This window comes from Mustelus asterias, chromosome 31, assembly GCF_964213995.1.
Source record: "Mustelus asterias chromosome 31, sMusAst1.hap1.1, whole genome shotgun sequence".
Classification (NCBI taxonomy): domain Eukaryota; kingdom Metazoa; phylum Chordata; class Chondrichthyes; order Carcharhiniformes; family Triakidae; genus Mustelus; species Mustelus asterias.
The window spans coordinates 4559117-4585082 of record NC_135831.1 but is presented as its reverse complement, the minus strand read 5'-3'; the positions used below and the strand labels follow the sequence as shown (position 1 = coordinate 4585082).

The window sequence follows — 25966 nt, the reverse complement described above, 5'->3', positions numbered from 1 at the left end:
ACGTTCTCCCCGTGTCTGCGTGGGTTTCCTCCGGTTTCCTCCCACAGTCCGAAAGACGTGCTGGTTAGGGTGCATTGGCCGTGCTAAATCCTCCCTCAGTGTTACCCGTACAGGCGCCGGAGTGTGGCGACGAGGGGGATTTTCACAATAACTTCATTGCAGTGTTAATGTAAGCCGACTTGTGGCTAATAAATACACTTTAAACTTCAAGGTTAGGTGGATAGGTCACGATAAAGCTGGGGGAACAGAGATTAGCAGGGTAAATACGTGGGATTATGGGTATAGGGCCTGGGGGGGGATTGTTGCCAGGACGGGCTTGATGGTCCGAAAGGCCTCCTATTGCGCTGTAGGGATTCTATGATTCTAATAATCATTTCATTTGCTCCAAAGCACTTACGGGTGGCACAGTGGTTAACACTGCTGCCTCACAACGCCAGGGACCTGGGTTCAATTCTAGCCTCGGGTCACTGTCTGTGTGGAGTTTGCACATCCTCCCCGTGTCTGTGTGGGTTTCCTCCGGGTGCTCCGGTTTCCTCCCACAGTCCAAAGACGTGTAGGTTAGATGGATTGGCCATGCTAAATTGCCTCTTAGTGTCCAAAGATGTGCGGGTTAGGTGGATTGGCCATGCTAAATTGCCCCTTAGTGTCCAAAGATGTGCAGGTTAGGTGGATTGGCCATGCTAAATTGCCCCTTAGTGTCCAAAGATGTGCGGGTTAGGTGGATTGGCCATGTTAAATTGCCCCTTAGTGTCCAAAGATGTGCAGGTTAGGTGGATTGGCCATGCTAAATTGCCCCTTAGTGTCCAAAGATGTGCAGGTTAGGTGGATTGGCCATGCTAAATTGCCCCTTAGTGTCCAAAGATGTGCAGGTTAGGTGGATTGGCCATGCTAAATTGCCCCTTAGTGTCCAAAGATGTGCAGGTTAGGTGGATTGGCCATGCTAAATTGCCCCTTAGTGTCAGGGGGACTAGCTAGGGTAAATGCATGGGGTTACGGGGATAGGGCCTGGGTGGGATTGTGTTCGGTGCAGACGTGATGGGCCGAATGGCCTCTTTCTGCACTGTAGGGATTCTATGAAAAGGTGCCAAGGTGACGAAAAGAGGCAAAAAAAGTAAAAGCTATCCTCTTTCTAAGGCCAACCAGCCTGCCCAACGTCCCCTGCTGCGGCTCAGCAAGCACTCACTCCCGGGCGCTAGGTAAATGCAAAGCGTGGGCGCTGCGGTTTCTCACCTGCGTGATGGTCAGCGTGGTCCTGTTGACCTGCTGGGCCTGCAGGGCAGCCTGGGCCCGGGCCTTCACCACGTGGGTGCACAGCATGGGGCCCAGGTAGCCGTAGTCTGTCTTGTAGGACTCCTGATTGTCCGGAGGGGAGCGGATCTTCGCCACCACCGGCGCACAATGTTTCTGGAGGAACAAAAAGAGAGCACGCACACAATTGGAGGAAGAGTAAAATCTAACGGGTGAAACAGGAGCAGCCGCAGGAGAACATTTCAAACTGTGCGCGCAAGGAAATGTCCCGTTCATAGAGTACATCGGGGAGAAGGATTAGATTTATTATTGTCACATGTATCGGGATACAATGAAAAGTATTGTTTCTTGCGCTCTATACAAAGCATACCGTTCATAGAGTACATCGGGGAGAAGGATTAGATTTATTATTGTCACATGTATCGGGATACAATGAAAAGTATTGTTTCTTGCGCACTATACAAAGCATACTGTTCATAGAGTACATAGGGGAGAAGGGTTTGATTTATTATTGTCACATGTATTGGGATACAGTGAAAAGTATTGTTTCTTGCGCGCTATACAGACAAAGCATACTGTTCATAGAGTACATAGGGGAGAAGGATTTGATTTGATTTATTGTTGTCACGTGTATCGGGATGCAGTGAGGGACTTCAGCCATGTCAAGAGACCAGGAGAAGTTGGGATCGTTCTCCTTGGAGGCCTATAATCTCTGGAATTATATACGATCCTATATAGGCCGATACTCTCTGGAATTTAGAAGAATGAGGGGAGATCAAATTGAGGTACACAAGATGATAAAAGATATGGATAAAACAGACGTGGAGCGGATGCTTCCTCTGGTGGGACATTCGAGGACGAGGGGTCACAGTCTTAGGATAAGGGGCAACAAATTTAAAACAGAGTTGAAGAGAAACTATCTCTCCCAAAGGGTTGTGAATCTGTGGAATTCACTCTCCCAAAGTGCGGTGGATGCTGGGACAGAGAGTACATTTAAGGAGGAGTTGGACAGATTTTTAATTGGGAATGGGGGTTGAAGGGTTATGGGGGAGAAGGCAGGAAAATGGGGATGAGGAGCATATCAGCCATGATCGAATGGCGGAGCGGACTCGATGGGCCGAATGGCCTAATTCTGCTGCTCTATCCTATGAACCTATGGAGCAGAGAAGGTTAAGGGGGGGCTGGTTTCCATTCAGAAGCACGAGGGGTTTAGAGTGGGAGACATGGTTCCCAGGGAGGGGGGGATCCCTCCCCGTAGCCAGAGCGACACAGATCGTGAAGAAAACTAGGAGAAGAACCAGGGAGAGGAGGTTCATCTCCGTCAGTGGCTTGTGATGATCTGGAAGGTGCTGCCTGAAAGGGCCGTGGAAGCAGATTCAATCGGAAAAATGCATCAAAAAGGAAGAAATCCAGGGCTGCGAGGGAGCTGTCGATGGGTCAAATGGCCTCCTCCAGCACCTCAAGGTTTGAAGAACGTGAAGTATTTGCACATTCTACGCGAGACCCCACACCACAGCCTGCCACATGCAGCCCACCCTGGCCCCCTGGTTCAAAGGCAAGCCCGGAAGTTACCTACCAGCAGTAAACTCTGCACGTGGTCTGCTCCAATCTTGTCGATGTTACTGACGACAGGGCCCTCCAGCACAGTCCGGATTCGTTCCCCTTCGATCTGGAGTCGCTGGATTATCAGAGTCTTGATCACCTGTTAATCAACGAGACTCGGTCAACGAGAGTGCTGCGTCCACACAGACTCCCCGCGATTTATACAGCGCGTACCCACTACAACATGCAACTCGTCACGGCTCTTGGAGAGGGTCGAGAGGGGGTTCACGAGAAGTATTTTGAACAACTCTGGACCCCCGTAGCTGAGGAAGGGTGTGCCGGCCTTGGAGAGGGTCCAGAGGAGGTCCACAGGAATGATCCCGGGAATGGAGAGCTTGCCGTAGGAGTATCTGAGGACTCTGGGTCTGTACTCGATGGAGTTAGGAAGGACGAGGGGGGGGGGGGAATCTTATTGAAACTTACAGAATACTGAAAGGCCTGGATAGAGCGGACGTGGGGAAGATGTTTCCATTAGTGGGAGAGACTGGGATCCGAGAGCGCAGCCTCAGAATAAAGAACTGAGATGAGGAGGCATTTCTTCAGCCAGGGGGTGGTGAATCTGTGGAATTCATTGCCATAGAGGAGGCCGGGTCATTGAGTGTCTTTAAGACAGAGATAGATCGGTTCTTGATTGGTAAGGGGATCAAAGGTTACGGGGAAAAGGCAGGAGAATGGGTTTGGGAAACTTGGTTATTGCCTTCGAGTCAGGGTTTTGCCGTAATAAGAATTACGCTCCCCAGGCTCGAGGCCAGCAGCGCTCCGGGAAGGCACGTTAAATACTTAAGATATACTCACATCGTGGCCCAACTCCGCCAATCCTGCGATGCAGCCGTACCTCGTTGTCCAGGGAGTCTTGTCATCCAACCAACTCTGAAATCGTAACAAAGAGCGAGGCTCAGTTATACACAAGAGGGCACCGAGGCTTCTGAAGTATCCCGGGAGATCTTCATAGAAACCCTACAGTGTAGAAAGAGGCCATTCGGCCCATCGAGTCTACACCGATCACAATCCCACCCAGGCACTACCCCCATATCCCTACATATTTACCCACTAATCCCTCTAACCTACCCATCTCAAGACACTAAGGGGCAATTTTTAGCACGGCCAATCAACCTAACCCGCACGTCTTTGGACTGTGGGAGGAAACCGGAGCTCCCGGAGGAAACCCACGCAGACACGAGGAGAACGTGCAAACTCCACACAGACAGTGACCCGAGCCGGGAATTGAACCCGGGTCCCTGGAGCTGTGAAGCAGCAGTGCTAACCACTGTGCCACCCCTTATCTGGTCGATAATAATCCAACACTGGATCAGCCAAGGACAGTACGGTACAAAGCCGGTCAAAATCAGGCCACATTAAGGGTCTGAGCTGTGCCGATCCTAACCAGGCCTGGGGTGGGATATTAAAATAAACCTCAAGACTCAAGATAGGGTCCAAACGTGCGCAGATGATAAACCAGCTCGAACACACCACTGCTACCTCTGGCATGCTGACCCCACATCTTAAAGTTTATTTATTCGCGTCACAAGTCGGCTTACATTAACACTGCAATGAAGTTACTGTGAAAATCCCCCAGTCGCCACACTCCGGCGCCTGTTCGTGTAACACTGAGGGAGAATTTAGCATGGCCAATCCATCTAACCTACACATCTTTGGACACTAAGGGGCAATTTAGCATGGCCAATCCACCTAACCTGCATATCTTTGGACACTAAGGGGAATTTAGCATGGCCAATGCATTTAACTTGCACATCTTTGGACACTAAGGGGAATTTAGCACGGCCAATCCACCTAACTTGCACATCTTTGGACACTAAGGGACAATTTAGCATGACCAATCCACCTAACCTGCACATCTTTGGACACTAAGGGTCAATTTAGCATGGCCAATCCACCTAACTTGCACATCTTTGGACACTAAGGGACAATTTAGCATGGCCAATCCCCCTAACCTGCACATCTTTGGACACTATGGGACAATTTAGCATGGCCAATCCACCTAACCTACACATCATTGGGCACTAAGGGACAATTTAGCATGGCCAATCCACCTAACCTACACATCATTGGGCACTAAGGGACAATTTAGCATGGCCAATCCACCTAACTTACACGTCTTTGGACACTAAGGGGCAATTTAGCATGGCCAATCCACCTAACCTGCACATCTTTGGACTGTGGGAGGAAACCGGAGCACCCGGAGGAAACCCACGCAGACACGGTGGAGAACGTGCAGACTCCACACAGACAGTGACCCAAGCCGGGAATTGAACCCGGGTCCCTGGCGCTGAGAGGCAGAATGCTAAACACTGTGCCCACCCATGCCGCCCAGTACTGAGGTTTTCTCCATTTAGATACCTGGAGAAGGGAGGACATTCGCTGGAATTCCACTGCCCTGCCCGACACGGAATCGGAGCGGGCGAGGGGCGGGCAACGGAAATATCCGTTGACCTCGGGCGGGAGAATTTCCGGTCTCACTCGAGCGTGGCTGTAAAATCCCACCCTTTATCTTCAGTACCTGTCACAAGCTCTGTCACCCTCGCCTGACTCTCTCCTTCCATCGCCTCAGGCAGAGGCCGAATCGGACTGTTTGCAAGCCCAGCGTCCTCGGTGACCCTGAGCTGAGCTATCGAGCCCGTACCCTCGATAACTAAGACTGCCTTTTGCACCACCCGAATATCGGCTGCCTAGCCCCACCAACGCCTCTACTTTCTCAGGAGGCTAAGGAAATTTGGCATGTCCGCTACGACTCTCACCAACTTTTACAGACGCCCCATAGAAAGCATTCTTTCTGGTTGTATCACTGCTTGGTCTGGGACTCCTGCTCTGCCCAAGACCGCAAGGAACTACAAAAGGGTGATGAACGCAGCCCAGTCCGTCACGCAAGCCAGAGAATGAAGGCAGCAACAGTCACAGGGCCGCGATGCCCTTACCTTGGTGAAGGTTTTGGTGATGCGGGACTGGATGTTGTTGGTGGTGGTGCTGAAATTCTTGCAGATCTGCGCCATGAGGCGGGCGGCAAAATCACGCAGCGCCCAGTGATTGTCCACATCCGGCCGAAGGCAAAGCTGCCGACTCACGATGCACGTCACCACCGCGGGGATCAGTTCGTGCAGCTGAGGGGAAGGGAGCAGAAAGATTACTGGGCGACCCTTCCGAGGCAGCGCTGAGCGGGAACAGAAAGATTCACGTTTACCCCACAACTTATCCCACGGTCTCATTCCCTTCCACATCTCTGTGACCTCCTCCAGATCAAACCCTGCAAGATCTCTGCGCTCTTCCATCGAGGTTTGGAAACAGGCCCTTCGGCCCAACTTGTCCATACTGCCCTTTTTATTAAGCATTAAACTAGCTCCAAATGCCCACATTTGGCCCATATCCCTCTATACCCATTGTACCCATGTAACTATCTAAATGCTTTTTAAAAGATCAAATTGTACCCGCCTCTACTACTGCCTCTGGCAGCTCGTTCCAGACACTCACCACCCTCTGTCTGAATAAATTGCCCCTCTGGACCCTTTTGTATCTCTCCCCTCTCACCTTAAACCGATGCCCTCTAGTTTTAGACTCCCCTACCTTTGGGAAAAGATATTGACTATCTAGCTGATCTGTGCCCCTCATTATTTTATAGACCTTTATAAGGTCACCCCTCAGCCTCCTGCGCTCCAGGGAAAAAAGTCCCAGTCTATCCAATTCTGGCCTCTTGCATGTACACGATTTTTATCACTCCACGGACGGCCGTCTCTTTAGTTGACTGGACTCTAAAGTTTAAATCCTTTAGTGTCACAAGTCGGCTTACATTAACACTGCAATGAAGTTACTGTGAAAATCCCCCACACTCCAGCGCCTGTTCGGGTAACACTGAGGGAGAATTTAGCACGGCCAATAGCACGGACTGTGGGAGGAAACCGGAGCACCCGGAGGAAACCCACGCAGACACGGGGAGAACGTGCAGACTCCACACAGACAGTGACCCAAGCTGGGAATCGAACCCAGGTCCCTGGCGCTGTGAGGCAGCAGTGCTAACCCACTGTGCTACCCTGGGTCCCTGGCGCTGTGAGGCAGCAGTGCTAACCCACTGTGCTACCCTGGGTCCCTGGCGCTGTGAGGCAGCAGTGCTAACCCACTGTGCTACCCTGGGTCCCTGGCGCTGTGAGGCAGCACTGCTAACCCACTGTGCTACCGTGCCGCCCCAAGCTCTGAGATTCCCCCCCCCACCTAATCCTCCTCACTGTTTGAACGGCCCTTCTTAAACCTTCCCACGTGGAGGGAGCTTCTGGTCACCTGTCCCTAACATCTCCTCATGTCCCTCTGTGTTAAATCTTTCTTGCTAATCGTTCCTGCAAAATACACGGGGACATTTTGCTTTGTGAAAGGGGTATATAAATGCAAGTTGCCCAGACAGAGTCGCACAGCAACAGGTTCCACTCCAGACACTAAGGATTCGACACCATTTGTTGTGGTTTAGCAGCAGGCTGCACTGTCTATCACTTGTCTCCCAGTCAGAGGGTCATTCATTCGAGTCTCACTCGCGAGACCCCAACAGAGAATCCAGGTCAGCACTATCAGGGGAGGACATGTCCCTGTCTACATCAACGGGGAAGAAGTGGAAAGGTTCGAGAGGGTCAGGTTTCAAGGGTCAAGTTTCTAGGTGTCCAAATCACCAACCTGTCCTGGTCCCTCCACGCCGACACTATAGTTAAGAAAGCCCCACCAACACCTCTACTTTCTCAGAAGACTAAGGAAATTTGGCATGTCAGCTACGACTCTCACCAACCTTTACAGATGCACCATAGAAAGCATCCTTTCCAGATGTATCACAGCTTGGTCTGGGCTCCTACTCTGCCCAAGACTGCAAGGAACTACAAAGTGTTGTGAACAAAGCCCAATCCATCACGCAAACCAGCCTCCCATCCATTGACTCTGTCTACACTTCCCGCTGCCTCGGGGAAAAGCAGCCAGCATAATCAAGGGCCCCCACGCACTCCGGACATTCTCTCTTCCACCTTCTTCCGTCGAGAAAAAGATACAAAAGTCTGAGGTCACGTACCAACCGACTCAAGAACAGCTTCTTTCCTGCTGCTGTCAGACTTTTGAATGGACCTACCTCGCATTAAGTTGATCTTTCTCTGCACCCTAGCTATGACTGTAACCCTACATTCGGCACTCTCTCCTTTCCTTCTCCCCTATGTACTCTATGAGCGGTATGCTTTTGTCTGTATAGCGCGCAAGAAACAATACTTTTCACTGTATCCCAGTACATGTGACAATAATAAATCAAATCCTTCTCCCCGATGTACTCTATGAACGGTATGCTTTGTCTGTATAGCGCGCAAGAAACAATACTTTTCACTGTATCCCAATACACGTGACAAAAATAAATCAAATCAAATCCTTCTCCCCGATGTACTCTATGAACGGTATGCTTTGTCTGTATAGCGCGCAAGGAACAATACTTTTCACTGTCTCCCAGTACATGTGACAATAATAAATTAAATCAAATCAGTACCGCAGCGCTCCCGAGACTCCAACACAGAATCCAGGTCGACACTCCCAGTACCGCCCTGAGGGAGTGCAGCACTGTTGAAGGTTCCCTCTTTCGGATAGGATGTTAAGACTATGCCCCCCTCGGGTATGTAAAAGATCCCAAGGTGCTATCTCAAGGGAGTCCTCCCTGGTACCTTGGCCAACATTCTTCCCTCAATTAATATCTCAATAACAGATTATGGGATCATTATTACGGCCTATGCGGTGCGCAAATTGGCTGCTGTACTCCCCGAGGGCGCTATAGAAATGTAAGTCTTCCTTTCCTCTCAGGATGGGGGCGACACTCACGTATTTTTCCAGGTAGAGTGTCGGGTTGTCCATCAATGCTTTCACCATCCGCATCAGGTAGATGAGCAGGGCCAAGTTATTCTGCACCACGTTCACACGCACCTGAGGAACACACACCAAAACACTCAGCGCCGTTCCAATCAGCACCTTCACTGCACCGCAGCTCCCCGGGACAACACGGTCCACATTCCCATCACTCTCGGGGTGATTCATTAATGACCATCTTATACCGATGGCCCCACACACAATCTTCTCCACACCTACCCTCTCAAGCCAGAGCATATTAAAGACCCCCATTCGGTCACCCTTCTCAGGGTAGAATCCTTCCAATACAGGTGGCCATTCGGCCCGTCGAGTCTGCACCGACTCTGATAGAGTAATTTACCCAGGCCCTATCCCCGTAACCCCAAACAATTACCCCCGAATCTGCACACCCTGGGACACAAAGGGGCAATTTAGCATGGCCAATCCATCTAACCTACACATCTTTGGACACTAAGGGACAATTTAGCATGGCCAATCCACCTAACCTGCACATCTTTGGACACTAAGGGGCAATTTAGCATGGCCAATCCCCCTAACCTGCACATCTTTGGACACGAAGGGGCAATTTAGCATAGCCAATCCACCTAACCTGCACATCTTTGGACACGAAGGGGCAATTTAGCATGGCCAATCCACCTAACCTGCACATCTTTGGACACGAAGGGGCAATTTAGCATGGCCAATCCCCCTAACCTGCACATCTTTGGACACGAAGGGGCAATTTAGCATGGCCAATCCCCCTAACCTGCACATCTTTGGACACGAAGGGGCAATTTAGCATGGCCAATCCACCTAACCTGCACATCTTTGGACACGAAGGGGCAATTTAGCGTGGCCAATCCGTCTAACCAGCGCGTCTTGTGGACTATGGGAGGAAACCGGAGCACCCGGAGGAAACCCATGCAGACACGCGGAGAACGTGCAGACTCTGCACAGACAGTGACCCAAGCCGGGAATCGAACCCGCGTCCCTGGCCCCGCGAGGCAGCAGTGCTAACCCACTGTGCCACCCAATTCTGGGTTACAAGTTGTACTGGGCAATACGGCGGGGGCAGGTGCGCGAGCGCCGGACGGGTGCAAGGAGGGGACGCAATGAGGGGACGCAAGGAGGGGATGCAAGGAGGGGGCGCAGCGAGGGGACGCAATGAGGGGACGCAAGGAGGGGGCGCAGCGAGGGGCAGATAGACAAGTGAACGTGCACATGCAAGACCGAGAGAATGCAATGTTACGAGTCTTACCCCTTCAGATATAAAGGTGCTGAATCTGGGCAGCATCTGGTACAAGCCCGGGTCAGTGGCTATGCTCTGCAGTGCCTCCTGTGAGAGGTAATGAGGAAAGCGGTCACCCTGAGATCATGGCAAACAGAAGAGACTTCTCTGTAAGACAGGACAGAACTGCTTCTCTTTGAGAAGATCTTACTGCTCTCTTGGCCTCACAGGATCCGACGCACGCCTCGGTTATCTCCTTGTAGTACAGCTGCTGCTCCACCGAGAGTTCGTGTGTGGTCCTCGGTTTCAGTTTCAGCACACCCCCATCGAGCAGAGACTTCTTCTTGTCTTTACCTGGAGGGGAGGAGTGACGGGGGAAACTTTATTACACATCAGAGAGCGAGAGACAGAGAGAGAGCAAGCAAACGAGAATATTACAGAACCGAGTGTGACAGAGAGCGAACACGCGAAAATATTACAGAACAGAGTGCGAGAGAGAGCGAGCACGCGAGAATATTACAGAACAGAGTGCGAGAGAGAGCGAGCACGCGAGAATATTACAGAACAGAGAGTGCGAGAGAGAGCGAGCACGCGAGAATATTACAGAACAGAGAGAGAGAGAGAGAGAGAGCACGCGAGAATATTACAGAACAGAGAGTGTGAGAGAGAGCGAGCACGCGAGAATATTACAGAACAGAGAGTGCGAGAGAGAGCGAACACGTGAGAATATTACAGAACAGAGTGTGAGAGAGAGAGCGAGCACGCGAGAATATTACAGAACAGAGAGTGTGAGAGAGAGCGAGCACGCGAGAATATTACAGAACAGAGAGTGAGAGAGCGAGCACGTGAGAATATTACAGAACAGAGAGTGTGAGAGAGAGCACGCGAGAATATTACAGAACAGAGAGTGAGAGAGAGAGCGAGCACGTGAGAATATTACAGAATAGAGAGTGAGAGAGCGAGCACGTGAGAATATTACAGAACAGAGAGTGAGAGAGCGAGCACGCGAGAATATTACAGAACAGAGAGTGAGAGAGAGAGCGAGCACGTGAGAATATTACAGAATAGAGAGTGTGAGAGAGAGCGAGCACGTGAGAATATTACAGAACAGAGAGTGAGAGACAGAGCGAACACGCGAGAATATTACAGAACAGAGAGTGAGAGAGCGAGCACGTGAGAATATTACAGAACAGAGAGTGTGAGAGAGAGCACGCGAGAATATTACAGAACAGGGAGTGTGAGAGAGAGCGAGCACGTGAGAATATTACAGAACAGAGAGTGAGAGAGCGAGCACGCGAGAATATTACAGAACAGAGAGTGAGAGAGAGAGCGAGCACGTGAGAATATTACAGAATAGAGAGTGTGAGAGAGAGCGAGCACGTGAGAATATTACAGAATAGAGAGTGAGAGAGAGAGAGCACGTGAGAATATTACAGAACAGAGAGTGTGAGAGAGAGAGCGAACACGTGAGAATATTACAGAACAGAGAGTGAGAGAGAGAGCGAGCACGTGAGAATATTACAGAACAAGAGTGTGAGAGAGAGCGAGCACGCGAGAATATTACAGAACAGAGAGTGTGAGAGAGAGCACGCGAGAATATTACAGAACAGAGAGTGTGAGAGAGAGCACGCGAGAATATTACAGAACAGAGAGTGTGAGAGAGAGCACGCGAGAATATTACAGAACAGAGAGTGAGAGAGAGAGCGAGCACGCGAGAATATTACAGAACAGAGAGTGTGAGAGAGAGAGCGAACACGCGAGAATATTACAGAACAGAGAGTGAGAGAGAGAGCGAGCACGCGAGAATATTACAGAACAGAGAGTGAGAGAGAGAGCGAGCACGTGAGAATATTACAGAACAGAGAGTGAGAGAGAGAGCGAGCACACGAGAATATTACAGAACAGAGAGTGAGAGAGAGAGCGAGCACACGAGAATATTACAGAACAGAGAGTGAGAGAGAGAGCGAGCACGTGAGAATATTACAGAACAGAGAGTGAGAGAGAGAGCGAGCACACGAGAATATTACAGAACAGAGAGTGAGAGAGAGAGCGAGCACGTGAGAATATTACAGAACAGAGAGTGAGAGAGCGAGCACGCGAGAATATTACAGAACAGAGAGTGTGAGAGCGCGAGCACGCGAGAATATTACAGAACAGAGACTGAGAGAGAGAGCGAGCACGTGAGAATATTACAGAACAGAGAGAGAGAGCGAGCACGCGAGAATATTACAGAACAGAGAGTGCGAGCACGCGAGAATATTACAGAACAGAGAGTGAGAGAGAGAGCGAGCACGCGAGAATATTACAGAACAGAGAGTGTGAGAGAGAGCGAGCACGCAAGAATATTACAGAACAGAGAGTGTGAGAGAGAGCACGCGAGAATATTACAGAACAGAGAGTGTGAGAGAGAGCGAGCACGCGAGAATATTACAGAACAGAGAGTGAGAGAGAGCGAGCACGCGAGAATATTACAGAACAGAGAGTGAGAGCGAGCACGCGAGAATATTACAGAACAGAGAGTGAGAGAGAGAGCGAGCACGTGAGAATATTACAGAACAGAGAGTGAGAGAGAGAGCGAGCACACGAGAATATTACAGAACAGAGAGTGCGAGAGAGAGCGAGCACGCGAGAATATTACAGAACAGAGAGTGCGAGAGAGAGCGAGCACGCGAGAATATTACAGAACAGAGAGTGCGAGAGAGAGCGAGCACGCGAGAATATTACAGAACAGAGAGTGTGAGAGAGAGAGCGAACACGCGAGAATATTACAGAACAGAGAGTGAGAGAGAGAGCGAGCACGCGAGAATATTACAGAACAGAGAGTGAGAGAGAGAGCGAGCACGCGAGAATATTACAGAACAGAGAGTGAGAGAGAGAGCGGGCACGTGAGAATATTACAGAACGGGGAGTGAGAGAGAGAGCGAGCACACGAGAATATTACAGAACAGAGAGTGAGAGAGAGAGCGAGCACACGAGAATATTACAGAACAGAGAGTGAGAGAGAGAGCGAGCACGTGAGAATATTACAGAACAGAGAGTGAGAGAGAGAGCGAGCACACGAGAATATTACAGAACAGAGAGTGAGAGAGAGAGCGAGCACGTGAGAATATTACAGAACAGAGAGTGAGAGAGAGCGAGCACGCGAGAATATTACAGAACAGAGAGTGTGAGAGCGCGAGCACGCGAGAATATTACAGAACAGAGACTGAGAGAGAGAGAGCGAGCACGTGAGAATATTACAGAACAGAGAGTGAGAGAGAGAGCGAGCACGCGAGAATATTACAGAACAGAGAGTGCGAGAGAGTGCGAGCACGCGAGAATATTACAGAACAGAGAGTGAGAGAGAGAGCGTGCACGCGAGAATATTACAGAACAGAGAGTGTGAGAGAGAGCGAGCACGCAAGAATATTACAGAACAGAGAGTGTGAGAGAGAGCACGCGAGAATATTACAGAACAGAGAGTGTGAGAGAGAGCGAGCACGCGAGAATATTACAGAACAGAGAGTGAGAGAGAGCGAGCACGCGAGAATATTACAGAACAGAGAGTGAGAGCGAGCACGCGAGAATATTACAGAACAGAGAGTGAGAGAGAGAGCGAGCACGTGAGAATATTACAGAACAGAGAGTGAGAGAGAGAGCGAGCACACGAGAATATTACAGAACAGAGAGTGCGAGAGAGAGCGAGCACGCGAGAATATTACAGAACAGAGAGTGCGAGAGAGAGCGAGCACGCGAGAATATTACAGAACAGAGAGTGAGAGAGAGAGCGAGCACGCGAGAATATTACAGAACAGAGAGTGCGAGAGAGAGCGAGCACGCGAGAATATTACAGAACAGAGAGTGTGAGAGAGAGCGAGCACGCGAGAATATTACAGAACAGAGAGTGCGAGAGAGAGCGAGCACGCGAGAATATTACAGAACAGAGAGTGCGAGAGAGAGCGAGCACGCGAGAATATTACAGAACAGAGAGTGCGAGAGAGAGCACGCGGGAATATTACAGAACAGAGAGCGAGAGAGAGAGCGTGCACGCGAGAATATTACAGAACAGAGAGTGCGAGAGAGAGCGTGCACGCGAGAATATTACAGAACAGAGAGTGCGAGAGAGAGCACGCGAGAATATTACAGAACAGAGAGTGTGAGAGAGAGCACGCGTGAATATTACAGAACAGAGTGTGGGAGAGAGCACGCAAGAATATTACAGAACAGAGAGTGTGAGAGAGAGCGAGCACGCGAGAATATTACGGAACAGAGAGTGAGAGACAGAGCAAGCACGCGAGAATATTACAGAACAGAGAGTGTGGGAGAGAGCACGTGAGAATATTACAGAACAGAGAGTGTGAGAGAGAGCACGTGAGAATATTACAGAACAGAGAGTGTGAGAGAGAGCACGTGAGAATATTACAGAACAGAGAGTGTGAGAGAGAGAGCGAGCACGCGAGAATATTACAGAACAGAGTGTGAGAGAGAGAGCACGCGAGAATATTACAGAACAGAGAGTGAGAGAGAGAGCACGCGAGAATATTACAGAACAGAGTGTGAGAGAGAGAGCACGTGAGAATATTACAGAACAGAGAGTGTGAGAGAGAGCGAGCACGTGAGAATATTACAGAACAGAGAGTGAGAGAGAGAGAGCACGTGAGAATATTATAGAACAGAGAGTGTGAGAGAGAGCGAACACGTGAGAATATTACAGAACAGAGAGTGAGAGAGAGAGCACGCGAGAATATTACAGAACAGAGAGTGAGAGAGAGAGAGCGAGCACGCGAGAATATTACAGAACAGAGAGTGTGAGAGAGAGAGCGAGCACGCGAGAATATTACAGAACAGAGTGTGAGAGAGAGAGCGAGCACGCGAGAATATTACAGAACAGAGTGTGAGAGAGAGAGCGAGCACGCGAGAATATTACAGAACAGAGAGTGTGAGAGAGAGAGCGAGCACGGGAGAATATTACAGAACAGAGTGTGAGAGAGAGAGCGAGCACGCGAGAATATTACAGAACAGAGTGCGAGAGAGAGAGCGAGCACGCGAGAATATTACAGAACAGAGAGTGTGAGAGAGAGAGCGAGCACGTGAGAATATTACAGAACAGAGTGTGAGAGAGGGAGCGAGCACGCGAGAATATTACAGAACAGAGTGCGAGAGAGAGAGAGCGAGCACGCGAGAATATTACAGAACAGAGAGTGTGAGAGAGAGAGCGAGCACGTGAGAATATTACAGAACAGAGTGTGAGAGAGGGAGCGAGCACGCGAGAATATTACAGAACAGAGAGTGTGAGAGGGAGCGAGCACGCGAGAATATTACAGAACAGAGTGTGAGAGAGGGAGCGAGCACGCGAGAATATTATAGAACAGAGAGTGTGAGAGAGAGAGCACGCGAGAATATTACAGAACAGAGAGTGCGAGAGAGAGCGAGCACGCGAGAATATTACAGAACAGAGAGTGTGAGAGAGAGTGAGCACGCGAGAATATTACAGAACAGAGAGTGAGAGAGAGAGAGAGCACGCGAGAATATTACAGAACAGAGAGTGTGAGAGCGCGAGCACGCGAGAATATTACAGAACAGAGACTGAGAGAGAGAGAGCGAGCACGTGAGAATATTACAGAACAGAGAGTGAGAGAGAGAGCGAGCACGCGAGAATATTACAGAACAGAGAGTGTGAGAGAGAGCGAGCACGCAAGAATATTACAGAACAGAGAGTGTGAGAGAGAGCACGCGAGAATATTACAGAACAGAGAGTGTGAGAGAGAGCGAGCACGCGAGAATATTACAGAACAGAGAGTGAGAGAGAGCGAGCACGCGAGAATATTACAGAACAGAGAGTGAGAGCGAGCACGCGAGAATATTACAGAACAGAGAGTGAGAGAGAGAGCGAGCACGTGAGAATATTACAGAACAGAGAGTGAGAGAGAGAGCGAGCACACGAGAATATTACAGAACAGAGAGTGCGAGAGAGAGCGAGCACGCGAGAATATTACAGAACAGAGAGTGCGAGAGAGAGCGAGCACGCGAGAATATTACAGAACAGAGAGTGCGAGAGAGAGCGAGCACGCGAGAATATTACAGAACAGAGAGTGTGAGAGAGAGAGCGAACACGCGAGAATATTACAGAACAGAGAGTGAGAGAGAGAGCGAGCACGCGAGAATATTACAGAACAGAGAGTGAGAGAGAGAGCGAGCACGCGAGAATATTACAGAACAGAGAGTGAGAGAGAGAGCGGGCACGTGAGAATATTACAGAACGGGGAGTGAGAGAGAGAGCGAGCACACGAGAATATTACAGAACAGAGAGTGAGAGAGAGAGCGAGCACACGAGAATATTACAGAACAGAGAGTGAGAGAGAGAGCGAGCACGTGAGAATATTACAGAACAGAGAGTGAGAGAGAGAGCGAGCACACGAGAATATTACAGAACAGAGAGTGAGAGAGAGAGCGAGCACGTGAGAATATTACAGAACAGAGAGAGAGAGCGAGCACGCGAGAATATTACAGAACAGAGAGTGTGAGAGCGCGAGCACGCGAGAATATTACAGAACAGAGACTGAGAGAGAGAGAGCGAGCACGTGAGAATATTACAGAACAGAGAGTGAGAGAGAGAGCGAGCACGCGAGAATATTACAGAACAGAGAGTGCGAGAGAGAGCGAGCACGCGAGAATATTACAGAACAGAGAGTGAGAGAGAGAGCGTGCACGCGAGAATATTACAGAACAGAGAGTGTGAGAGAGAGCGAGCACGCAAGAATATTACAGAACAGAGAGTGTGAGAGAGAGCACGCGAGAATATTACAGAACAGAGAGTGTGAGAGAGAGCGAGCACGCGAGAATATTACAGAACAGAGAGTGAGAGAGAGCGAGCACGCGAGAATATTACAGAACAGAGAGTGAGAGCGAGCACGCGAGAATATTACAGAACAGAGAGTGAGAGAGAGAGCGAGCACGTGAGAATATTACAGAACAGAGAGTGAGAGAGAGAGCGAGCACACGAGAATATTACAGAACAGAGAGTGCGAGAGAGAGCGAGCACGCGAGAATATTACAGAACAGAGAGTGCGAGAGAGAGCGAGCACGCGAGAATATTACAGAACAGAGAGTGCGAGAGAGAGCGAGCACGCGAGAATATTACAGAACAGAGAGTGCGAGAGAGAGCGAGCACGCGAGAATATTACAGAACAGAGAGTGTGAGAGAGAGCGAGCACGCGAGAATATTACAGAACAGAGAGTGCGAGAGAGAGCGAGCACGCGAGAATATTACAGAACAGAGAGTGCGAGAGAGAGCGAGCACGCGAGAATATTACAGAACAGAGAGTGCGAGAGAGAGCACGCGGGAATATTACAGAACAGAGAGCGAGAGAGAGAGCGTGCACGCGAGAATATTACAGAACAGAGAGTGCGAGAGAGAGCGTGCACGCGAGAATATTACAGAACAGAGAGTGCGAGAGAGAGCACGCGAGAATATTACAGAACAGAGAGTGTGAGAGAGAGCACGCGTGAATATTACAGAACAGAGTGTGGGAGAGAGCACGCAAGAATATTACAGAACAGAGAGTGTGAGAGAGAGCGAGCACGCGAGAATATTACGGAACAGAGAGTGAGAGACAGAGCAAGCACGCGAGAATATGACAGAACAGAGAGTGTGGGAGAGAGCACGTGAGAATATTACAGAACAGAGAGTGTGAGAGAGAGCACGTGAGAATATTACAGAACAGAGAGTGTGAGAGAGAGCACGTGAGAATATTACAGAACAGAGAGTGTGAGAGAGAGAGCGAGCACGCGAGAATATTACAGAACAGAGTGTGAGAGAGAGAGCACGCGAGAATATTACAGAACAGAGAGTGAGAGAGAGAGCACGCGAGAATATTACAGAACAGAGTGTGAGAGAGAGAGCACGTGAGAATATTACAGAACAGAGAGTGTGAGAGAGAGCGAGCACGTGAGAATATTACAGAACAGAGAGTGAGAGAGAGAGAGCACGTGAGAATATTATAGAACAGAGAGTGTGAGAGAGAGCGAACACGTGAGAATATTACAGAACAGAGAGTGAGAGAGAGAGCACGCGAGAATATTACAGAACAGAGAGTGAGAGAGAGAGAGCGAGCACGCGAGAATATTACAGAACAGAGAGTGTGAGAGAGAGAGCGAGCACGCGAGAATATTACAGAACAGAGTGTGAGAGAGAGAGCGAGCACGCGAGAATATTACAGAACAGAGTGTGAGAGAGAGAGCGAGCACGCGAGAATATTACAGAACAGAGAGTGTGAGAGAGAGAGCGAGCACGGGAGAATATTACAGAACAGAGTGTGAGAGAGAGAGCGAGCACGCGAGAATATTACAGAACAGAGTGCGAGAGAGAGAGAGCGAGCACGCGAGAATATTACAGAACAGAGAGTGTGAGAGAGAGAGCGAGCACGTGAGAATATTACAGAACAGAGTGTGAGAGAGGGAGCGAGCACGCGAGAATATTACAGAACAGAGTGCGAGAGAGAGAGAGCGAGCACGCGAGAATATTACAGAACAGAGAGTGTGAGAGAGAGAGCGAGCACGTGAGAATATTACAGAACAGAGTGTGAGAGAGGGAGCGAGCACGCGAGAATATTACAGAACAGAGAGTGTGAGAGGGAGCGAGCACGCGAGAATATTACAGAACAGAGTGTGAGAGAGGGAGCGAGCACGCGAGAATATTATAGAACAGAGAGTGTGAGAGAGAGAGCACGCGAGAATATTACAGAACAGAGAGTGCGAGAGAGAGCGAGCACGCGAGAATATTACAGAACAGAGAGTGTGAGAGAGAGTGAGCACGCGAGAATATTACAGAACAGAGAGTGAGAGAGAGAGAGAGCACGCGAGAATATTACAGAACAGAGAGTGCGAGAGAGAGCACGCGAGAATATTACAGAATAGAGAGTGCGAGAGAGAGCACGCGAGAATATTACAGAACAGAGAGTGTGAGAGAGAGAGCGAGCACGTGAGAATATTACAGAACAGAGAGTGTGAGAGAGGGAGAGCACGCCAGAATATTATAGAACAGAGAGTGTGAGAGAGAGCAAGCACGCGAGAATATTATAGAACAGAGAGTGTGAGAGAGAGCAAGCACGCGAGAATATTACAGAACAGAGAGTGTGAGAGAGAGCGAGCACGCGAGAATATTACAGAACAGAGAGTGTGAGAGAGAGCGAACACGCGAGAATATTACAGAACAGAGAGTGTGAGAGGGAGCGAGCACGTGAGAATATTACAGAACAGAGAGTGCGAGAGAGAGCGAACACGCGAGAATATTACAGAACAGAGAGTGTGAGAGGGAGCGAGCACGTGAGAATATTACAGAACAGAGAGTGCGAGAGAGAGCGAACACGCGAGAATATTACAGGACAGAGAGTGCGAGAGAGAGCGAACACGCGAGAATATTACAGAACAGAGAGTGCGAGAGAGAGCGAACACGCGAGAATATTACAGAACAGAGAGTGTGAGAGAGAGCGAACACGCGAGAATATTACAGAACAGAGAGTGTGAGAGGGAGCGAGCACGCGAGAATATTACAGAACAGAGAGTGTGAGAGGGAGCGAGCACGCGAGAATATTACAGAACAGAGAGTGTGAGAGAGAGCGAGCACGTGAGAATATTACAGAACAGAGAGTGTGAGAGAGAGCGAACACGCGAGAATATTACAGAACAGAGAGTGTGAGAGGGAGCGAGCACGCGAGAATATTACAGAACAGAGAGTGAGAGACAGAGTGAGCACGCGGGAATATTACAGAACAGAGAGTGCGAGAGAGAGCGAACACGCGAGAATATTACAGAACAGAGAGTGTGAGAGGGAGCGAGCACGCGAGAATATTACAGAACAGAGAGTGTGAGAGAGAGCGAGCACGTGAGAATATTACAGAACAGAGAGTGTGAGAGAGAGCGAACACGCGAGAATATTACAGAACAGAGAGTGTGAGAGGGAGCGAGCACGCGAGAATATTACAGAACAGAGAGTGAGAGACAGAGTGAGCACGCGGGAATATTACAGAACAGAGAGTGTGAGAGAGAGCGAACACGTGAGAATATTACAGAACAGAGAGTGTGAGAGAGAGCGAGCACGCGGGAATATTACAGAACAGAGAGTGTGAGAGGGAGCGAGCACGTGAGAATATTACAGAACAGAGAGTGTGAGAGAGAGCGAACACGCGAGAATATTACAGAACAGAGAGTGTGAGAGGGAGCGAGCACGCGAGAATATTACAGAACAGAGAGTGAGAGACAGAGTGAGCATGTGAGAATATTACAGAACAGAGAGTGTGAGAGAGAGCGAACACGCGAGAATATTACAGAACAGAGAGTGAGAGAGAGCGAGCACGCGAGAATATTACAGAGCAGAGAGTGAGAGAGAGCGAGCACGCGAGAATATTACAGAGCAGAGAGTGAGAGAGAGCGAGCACGCGAGAATATTACAGAACAGAGAGTGAGAGAGAGAGTGAGCACGTGTGAATATTACAGAACAGAGAGTGAGAGAGAGAGCGAGCACGCGAGAATATTACAGAACAGAGTGTGTGAGAGAGAGCGAGCACGCGAGAATATTACAGAACAGAGAGTGAGAGAGAGAGCAAGCACGCGAGAATATTACAGAACAGAGAGTGAGAGAGAGAGCGAGCACGCGAGAATATTACAGAACAGAGAGTGAGAGAGAGCACGTGAGAATATTACAGAGCAGAGAGTGAGAGAGAGAGCGAGCACGCGAGAATATTACAGAACAGAGAGTGAGAGAGAGCACGTGAGAATATTACAGAGCAGAGAGTGAGAGAGAGAGCGAGCACGCGAGAATATTACAGAACAGAGAGTGCGAGAGAGAGCGAACACGCGAGAATATTACAGAACAGAGAGTGCGAGAAAGAGCACGCGAGAATATTACAGAACAGAGAGTGAGAGGGAGAGAGCACGCGAGAATATTACAGAACAGAGAGTGCGAGAGAGAGCGAGCACGCGAGAATATTACAGAACAGAGAGTGCGAGAGAGAGCGAGCACGCGAGAATATTACAGAACAGAGAGTGAGAGGGAGAGAGCACGCGAGAATATTACAGAACAGAGAGTGCGAGAGAGAGCGAGCACGCGAGAATATTACAGAACAGAGAGTGCGAGAGAGAGCGAGCACGCGAGAATATTACAGAACAGAGAGTGCGAGAGAGAGCGAGCACGCGAGAATATTACAGAACAGAGAGTGAGAGAGAGAGCGAGCACGCGAGAATATTACAGAACAGAGAGTGCGAGAGAGAGCGAGCACGCGAGAATATTACAGAACAGAGAGTGTGAGAGAGAGCGAGCACGCGAGAATATTACAGAACAGAGAGTGCGAGAGAGAGCACGCGAGAATATTACAGAACAGAGAGTGCGAGAGAGAGCGTGCACGCGAGAATATTACAGAACAGAGAGTGCGAGAGAGAGCACGCGAGAATATTACAGAACAGAGAGTGTGGGAGCGAGCACGCGAGAATATTACAGAACAGAGAGTGTGAGAGAGAGCACGTGAGAATATTACAGAACAGAGAGTGTGAGAGGGAGCGAGCACGCGAGAATATTACAGAACAGAGTGTGAGAGAGCGCGAGCACGCGAGAATATTACAGAACAGAGAGTGAGAGAGAGAGCGAGCACGCGAGAATATTACAGAACAGAGTGTGAGAGAGAGCGAGCACGCGAGAATATTACAGAACAGAGAGTGAGAGAGAGCGCGAGCATGCGAGAATATTACAGAACAGAGTGTGAGAGAGAGCGAGCACGCAAGAATATTACAGAACAGAGAGTGAGAGAGAGCGAGCACGCGAGAATATTACGGAACAGAGAGTGAGAGACAGAGCGAACACGCGAGAATATTACAGAACAGAGAGTGTGGGAGAGAGCACGTGAGAATATTACAGAACAGAGAGTGTGAGAGAGAGCGAGCACGCGAGAATATTACGGAACAGAGAGTGAGAGACAGAGCGAACACGCGAGAATATTACAGAACAGAGAGTGTGGGAGAGAGCACGCGAGAATATTACAGAACAGAGAGTGTGAGAGAGAGAGCGAGCACGCGAGAATATTACAGAACAGAGTGCGAGAGAGAGCACGCGAGAATATTACAGAACAGAGAGTGTGGGAGAGAGCACGCGAGAATATTACAGAACAGAGAGTGTGGGAGAGAGCACGCGAGAATATTACAGAACAGAGAGTGCGAGAGAGAGCACGTGAGAATATTACAGAACAGAGAGTGAGAGAGAGAGCGAGCACGCGAGAATATTACAGAACAGAGAGTGTGAGAGAGAGCGAGCACGCGAGAATATTACAGAACAGAGAGAGAGAGAGCGAGCACGCGAGAATATTACAGAACAGAGAGTGTGCGAGAGAGCGAACACGTGAGAATATTACAGAACAGAGAGTGCGAGAGAGAGCGAGCACGCGAGAATATTACAGAACAGAGAGTGTGAGAGAGAGCGAGCACGCGAGAATATTACAGAACAGAGAGTGTGAGAGAGAGCGAACACGTGAGAATATTACAGAACAGAGAGTGTGGGAGAGAGCGAGCACGCGAGAATATTACAGAACAGAGAGTGTGAGAGAGAGCACGTGAGAATATTACAGAACAGAGAGTGTGGGAGAGCGAGCACGCGAGAATATTACAGAACAGAGAGTGTGAGAAAGAGCAAGCACGCGAGAATATTAGAGAACAGAGAGTGCGAGAGAGAGCGAACACGCGAGAATATTACAGAACAGAGAGTGAGAGAGAGAGCGAGCACGCGAGAATATTACAGAACAGAGAGTGTGAGAGAGAGCGAACACGTGAGAATATTACAGAACAGAGTGTGTGGGAGAGAGCGAGCACGTGAGAATATTACAGAACAGAGAGTGAGAGAGAGAGCGAGCACGCGAGAATATTACAGAACAGAGAGTGTGAGAGAGAGCGAACACGTGAGAATATTACAGAACAGAGAGTGTGGGAGAGAGCGAGCACACGAGAATATTACAGAACAGAGAGTGTGAGAGAGAGCGAGCACGTGAGAATATTACAGAACAGAGAGTGAGAGAGAGAGCGAGCACGTGAGAATATTACAGAACAGAGAGTGTGGGAGAGAGCGAGCACGTGAGAATATTACAGAACTGCGAGTGAGAGAGAGAGCGAGCACGTGAGAATATTACAGAACAGAGAGTGAGAGAGAGAGCGAGCACGCGAGAATATTACAGAACAGAGAGTGCGAGAGAGAACGAGCACGCGAGAATATTACAGAACAGAGAGTGTGAGAGAGAGCGAGCACGCGAGAATATTACAGAACAGAGAGTGCGAGAGAGAACGAGCATGCGAGAATATTACAGAACAGAGAGTGTGAGAGAGAGCGAGCACGTGAGAATATTACAGAACAGAGAGTGAGAGAGAGAGCGAGCACGTGAGAATATTACAGAACAGAGAGTGTGAGAGAGTGAGCGAGCACGCGAGAATATTACAGAACAGAGAGTGAGAGAGAGAGCGAGCACGTGAGAATATTACAGAACAGAGAGTGTGGGAGAGAGCGAGCACGCGAGAATATTACAGAACAGAGAGTGAGAGAGAGAGCGAGCACGTGAGAATATTACAGAACAGAGAGTGAGAGAGAGAGCGAGCACGTGAGAATATTACAGAACAGAGAGTGAGAGAGAGAGCGAGCACGTGAGAATATTACAGAACAGAGAGTGTGAGAGAGAGCGAACACGTGAGAATATTACAGAACAGAGAGTGTGAGAGAGAGCGAGCACGCGAGAATATTGCAGAACAGAGAGTGTGAGAGAGAGCGAACACGTGAGAATATTACAGAACAGAGAGTGTGGGAGAGAGCGAGCACACGAGAATATTACAGAACAGAGAGTGTGAGACAGAGCGAGCACGCGAGAATATTACAGAACAGAGAGTGCGAGAGAGAGCGAGCACACGAGAATATTACAGAACAGAGAGTGAGAGAGAGAGCGAGCACGTGAGAATATTACAGAACAGAGAGTGAGAGAGAGAGCGAACACGCGAGAATATTACAGAACAGAGAGTGAGAGAGAGAGCGAGCACGTGAGAATATTACAGAACAGAGAGTGAGAGAGAGAGCGAGCACGTGAGAATATTACAGAACAGAGAGTGTGAGAGAGAGCGAACACGTGAGAATATTACAGAACAGAGAGTGTGGGAGAGAGCGAGCACACGAGAATATTACAGAACAGAGAGTGTGAGACAGAGCGAGCACCCGAGAATATTACAGAACAGAGAGTGCGAGAGAGAGCGAGCACGCGAGAATATTACAGAATAGAGAGTGTGAGAGAGAGCGAACACGCGAGAATATTACAGAACAGAGTGAGAGAGAGCGAGCACGCGAGAATATTACAGAACAGAGAGTGTGAGAGAGAGAGCGAGCACGCGAGAATATTACAGAACAGAGAGTGCGAGAGAGAGCGAGCACGCGAGAATATTACAGAACAGAGAGTGCGAGAGAGAGCGAGCACGCGAGAATATTACAGAACAGAGAGTGCGAGAGAGAGCGAGCACGCGAGAATATTACAGAACAGAGAGTGAGAGAGAGAGAGAGAGCACGTGAGAATATTACAGAACAGAGAGTGAGAGAGAGAGAGAGAGCACGCGAGAATATTACAGAACAGAGTGAGAGAGAGAGCGAGCACGCGAGAATATTACAGAACAGAGAGTGTGAGAGAGAGAGCGAGCACGCGAGAATATTACAGAACAGAGAGTGTGAGAGAGAGCACGCGAGAATATTACAGAACAGAGTGTGCGAGAGAGAGCACGTGAGAATATTACAGAACAGAGAGTGAGAGAGAGAGCACGTGAGAATATTACAGAACAGAGAGTGAGAGGGAGAGAGCACGCAAGATTACAGAGCAAACACACCAGGAACTTCGAGGGATGTAGACGGAGAGGCGGGACTGGGAAGAGAGGCCGAGAGAGAGGAGGAGCGGGGCAGTGGAGAGAAGGGAAAGGAAAGAGAAGGGACAGAGGACAAGAGGAAGGGGGCGGGGCAGAGAGATATGCAATACATAGCTGGCAACTATGAATTTCTTTTCAGTTTAATTGCTCCCTGCAACGAGATGTTAAGTTCCACTGCAGCCTTTCCAACACGCACGAGAGAATGTCTGTAAGTGGCTGGAGGGCAGCAAATGATAGACAAACAGAGGCTGCAAGACATCAAGGTGCGATAATGGGACAAGCGTAGGGACAGGTAACCGGGCCCAGAGGGAGTGGAAATAGTTGCAGATCACCTGTGACAAAAGTGAGGGGAAGGCGTTAGGATCGAAAGGTGTTAAAACTCCATGAAACGAGAGTTCAAATCCCCCCAGGGGACTCTGAAAACCTGTCATCTGTTTAAAGAGGAAACGGGGTGTAAATAACCACCATCCAAAAGGAGAGAGAGAGAGACAGGAATGTCAGAAAATCCTGACTGCCTTTTCAAAGAGGAAAGCTGCCTTAAAAAACCCGTGTAAAAGCAGCAAAGGCAAGGTTAAAAATAACTGGAGAAGGAAAACTTTGGGGCCAGTATTATTTGGATAAAAATTAATAATTTATAGATTCCTTACCCCCGCTCTCGCCCAAAGTTAATTTTCGGACTTTATTAAACACTTAAATAAATAATTATTTAAAATCACGAGGGGCACAGATAAGGAGAATAGCCGAGGTATTTTCCCCAGGGTAGGGGGGAGCCCAAAACTAGAGGGCAGAGGTTAAAGGTGAGAGGGGAAAGGGACCCGAGGGGCAACCTTTTCACACAGAGGGGGGGTGCGGGTATGGAATGAGTTGCCAGGGGAGGTGGTAGAGGCGGGTACATTGGAAAGACACTTGGACCCGGGACACGGATAGGGAAAGGTTTAGAGGGATACGGGCCAGGCGCAGCCAAATGGGACGAGTTGGCGGCACAGTGGGTTAGCGCTGCTGCCTCACAGCGCCAGGGTTCCAGGTTCGATTCTGGCCTTGGGGGTCACTGTCTGTGCGGAGTCTGCACGTTCTTCCCCTGTCTGTGTGGGTTTCCTCCAGGTGCTCCGGTTTCCCTCCCACAGTCCA

General features: G+C 49.5%; 1 protein-coding gene across 2 annotated transcripts in view; it reads right to left on the bottom strand.

Annotated features, from left to right (window-relative positions):
* taf6 (TAF6 RNA polymerase II, TATA box binding protein (TBP)-associated factor) overlaps positions 1-25966 on the bottom strand; it is a 48182-nt gene that overhangs the window by 8058 nt on the left and 14158 nt on the right. For both annotated transcript variants that reach the window (XM_078200907.1, XM_078200908.1), the window contains exons 7-13: positions 10149-10291; positions 9968-10045; positions 8686-8787; positions 5784-5966; positions 3646-3720; positions 2825-2950; positions 1231-1404 (exon numbers count right to left, since the gene is read on the bottom strand). In XM_078200907.1, the coding sequence (XP_078057033.1) occupies positions 1231-1404; positions 2825-2950; positions 3646-3720; positions 5784-5966; positions 8686-8787; positions 9968-10045; positions 10149-10291 (881 nt within the window). The remainder of the gene's footprint in view (positions 1-1230; positions 1405-2824; positions 2951-3645; positions 3721-5783; positions 5967-8685; positions 8788-9967; positions 10046-10148; positions 10292-25966) is intronic.